Source organism: Athene cunicularia, assembly GCF_003259725.1.
Source record: "Athene cunicularia isolate RWA chromosome 9 unlocalized genomic scaffold, athCun1 chr9_part1, whole genome shotgun sequence".
Lineage (NCBI taxonomy): Eukaryota > Metazoa > Chordata > Aves > Strigiformes > Strigidae > Athene > Athene cunicularia.
In genome coordinates, this window is record NW_020799110.1 from 18,613,658 (window position 1) to 18,616,860 (window position 3,203).

Sequence of the window (3,203 nt, forward strand, 5' to 3'; positions counted from 1 at the left end):
GGGCACGGGAGGGGGCCGCCCCGCCGGCCGCTGAGGCGCTGCCGACTGGAATGAAGAGGAGGAGGAAGAGAGGATGTTCCTTCGGCACTGGGGCTGCCTCCCCTCCCGCCGCTGCCGGGCTGCGCCGTGTGTGGAAATGGCACTTTCTCTGCCTAACGAGATGGGACTGAATGGGGTCGCCAGCCTCCTCCGCACGCACGAGCGGGAGAAGCAGCAGCAGCAGCCTCGGCGCTGATATTTGGGGACGGGGGGGTTTGTGTTGTGGGCGGCTTTCTTTTTTGGTTTTCTCTTCTTTTGGGGAGGGGAGAGTGGGGGGGGGAGCAGCGTGTATTTTTGGGTGCAAACCCCGGACTTTGCAAAACAATCTCCGCCCCCCAGAGGATATTTAATCTGCAACAGAAATCGCTACTCGCGGAGGCAAACTTGAGACGGGGAAGGGGTGCAGGGAGCGGAGGAAGGGGACACCCGCCCCGCTCCCGGCCCCGGCGGAGCCCGACCCCCGCGAGGGAAGATGCGTTTCTCTTTCGCAGCGGCTGCTCTTGGGACGAGACTTTCGTCTGGACTGATCGAGACTGGACTTTTTAAGGACGCGCTTACCCCTCTAAGGGTGATTTGGGCATAAACAGCAACGCAAACTCTAATTTGGTGCTGGAAGCAGCCTCTGCCACTGAACAGCTGCTCTCACCCTGCTTCTGTCCCTCCCCCGTCCCGTTCTCAAAAGAGGATCCTGAGCTCTTTTGCTTTTTTTTTTTTTTTTAATTGTTGTTGCATGAATTTTGGTTTAGGTGGTTGTCTTTTCCAGCTGGCTTGGCTGTTTTGGGGGCTTGCGGACTGCTAGCTGCAGTAACAGCTCCACTGCCTCTCATCATGGCTAGCCCCACGGATAATAACGAGGGCTTCTTCTCAGATGTCAGAAAGGTGGGTTACTTGCGCAAACCCAAGAGCATGCATAAACGCTTTTTCGTGCTGAGGGCAGCCAGCGAGTCTGGACCCGCCCGGCTGGAGTATTACGAGAATGAGAAGAAATGGAGACACAAGTCAGGGGCCCCCAAGCGCTCCATCCCACTAGAAAGCTGCTTCAACATCAACAAACGGGCTGACTCCAAGAACAAGCACCTGGTGGCCCTCTACACCAAGGACGAGCACTTCGCCATTGCAGCTGACAGCGAGCCTGAACAGGAGAGCTGGTACCAAGCGCTGCTGCAGTTGCACAACAGGGCCAAGGGCCACCACCACCTCCATCACCATCACCACCACCACCACAGCGATGTCACCTTTGGAGGCAGCAACGCAGGACTAGGGGAAGCAGGTGAGGACAGCTATGGTGAGGTAGCCCCTGGCCCAGCTTTCAAGGAAGTTTGGCAAGTAATTCTGAAGCCTAAGGGCCTAGGCCAGACAAAGAACCTGATTGGCATCTACCGCCTGTGCCTGACTAACAAGACCATCAGCTTTGTGAAGCTGAATTCAGATGCGGCTGCTGTGGTACTGCAGCTGCTCAATATCCGCCGCTGCGGTCACTCTGAGAACTTCTTCTTCATTGAGGTGGGGCGCTCGGCTGTGACTGGGCCTGGTGAATTCTGGATGCAGGTGGATGATTCGGTGGTGGCACAGAACATGCATGAAACCATCCTGGAGGCCATGCGAGCCATGAGCGAGGAATTCCGGCCCCGAAGCAAGAGCCAGTCCTCCTCAAACTGTTCCAACCCCATCTCTGTGCCTCTTCGCAGCAGGCACCACGTCAACAACCCTCCACCCAGCCAAGTGGGGCTCAGCCGCCGGTCCAGGACCGAGAGCGTCACAGCCACCTCTCCTGCCGGTGGTGGGGGTGGAGGTACGGGTGGCAAACCCAGCTCTTTCCGGGTTCGAGCATCGAGTGATGGCGAAGGCACGATGTCAAGGCCTGCCTCTGTGGATGGTAGCCCGGTTAGTCCTAGTGCCAACCGGACCCATTCACACAGACACCGTGGCAACTCCAGGCTCCATCCTCCACTCAACCACAGCCGGTCCATCCCAATGCCTTCCTCGCGCTGCTCTCCTTCAGCCACCAGTCCGGTCAGCCTGTCATCCAGCAGCACTAGTGGCCACGGCTCCACCTCGGACTGCCTGTTTCCACGAAGGTCTAGTGCTTCGGTTTCTGGCTCCCCTAGCGATGGTGGATTTATTTCTTCTGATGAGTATGGTTCCAGCCCGTGTGACTTTCGCAGCTCTTTTCGCAGTGTGACCCCGGATTCATTGGGACATACCCCACCAGCTCGGGGCGATGAAGAGCTCAACTACATCTGCATGGGGGGGAAGACCGCCTCCTCTTGCTGCAGCCTGGCAGCCCCCAACGGCCACTTCATCCCACGCACGTGCCACCTGCAGCAGCAACCTCGCTACCCTAGTACACCGTGCTGTCCTCGAGGCGGTAGCGAGGAGGTTGCTGACCTGGAGAAGGCATTCCGGAAGCGGACTCACTCTGCAGGCACTTCACCCACCATCTCTCACCAGAAGACACCCTCGCAGTCTTCAGTGGCCTCCATTGAGGAGTACACGGAGATGCTGCCTTCTTACCCCTGTGGCAGCAGCCGGCTGCCCTCCTACCGGCACTCAGCCTTTGTGCCCACTCACTCCTACCCAGAGGAGTGTCTGGAGATGCACCACCTGGACAGTGGCCATCATCGGACCAGTTCTGCCCCGCACACAGATGACGGCTACATGCCCATGTCACCCGGTGTAGCCCCTGTGCCCAGTGGTGGGGTGCCCCCCAAGGGTGGTGACTACATGCCCATGAGCCCTAAGAGCGTGTCGGCCCCACAGCAGATCATCAACCCTGGCAGGGGGGGCCGCCACCCTCCAGCCTCCGTGGACTCCAACGGCTACATGATGATGTCCCCCAGTGGCAGCTACTCCCCCGACAGTGGCTCCGCGGGCTATGGCAAGATCTGGACAAATGGTGCTGGCCACCACCCGAAACTCTCGGTGGAGAGCAATGAGGGGAAGCTCCCCTGCGGCGGTAGCGACTACATCAACATGTCCCCAGCCAGCGGCTCCACCACCAGCACCCCACCTGACTGCTACTTTGGGGGCACCGGGCAGCCGGGCGTAGAGGAGGCCGCTACCGCGGCCCACCATAAACCCATCTACTCCTACTTCTCGCTGCCGCGCTCCTTCAAGCACGTGCACCGGCGGGGCGGCGGGGCGGTGGCGCCGGCGGGCGAGGA

At 59.7% G+C, this 3,203-nt stretch overlaps 1 protein-coding gene across 1 annotated transcript; it reads left to right on the top strand.

The window, feature by feature from the left end:
* Positions 1 to 6: 6 nt before the first annotated feature.
* On the top strand, positions 7 to 3,201 carry IRS1 (insulin receptor substrate 1; the record flags this gene model as incomplete). Its single annotated transcript, XM_026855001.1, has 1 exon — positions 7 to 3,201. A coding segment is annotated over exon 1 (2,334 nt), but the record flags the coding sequence as incomplete, so codon positions are not given.
* Positions 3,202 to 3,203: the final 2 nt, after the last annotated feature.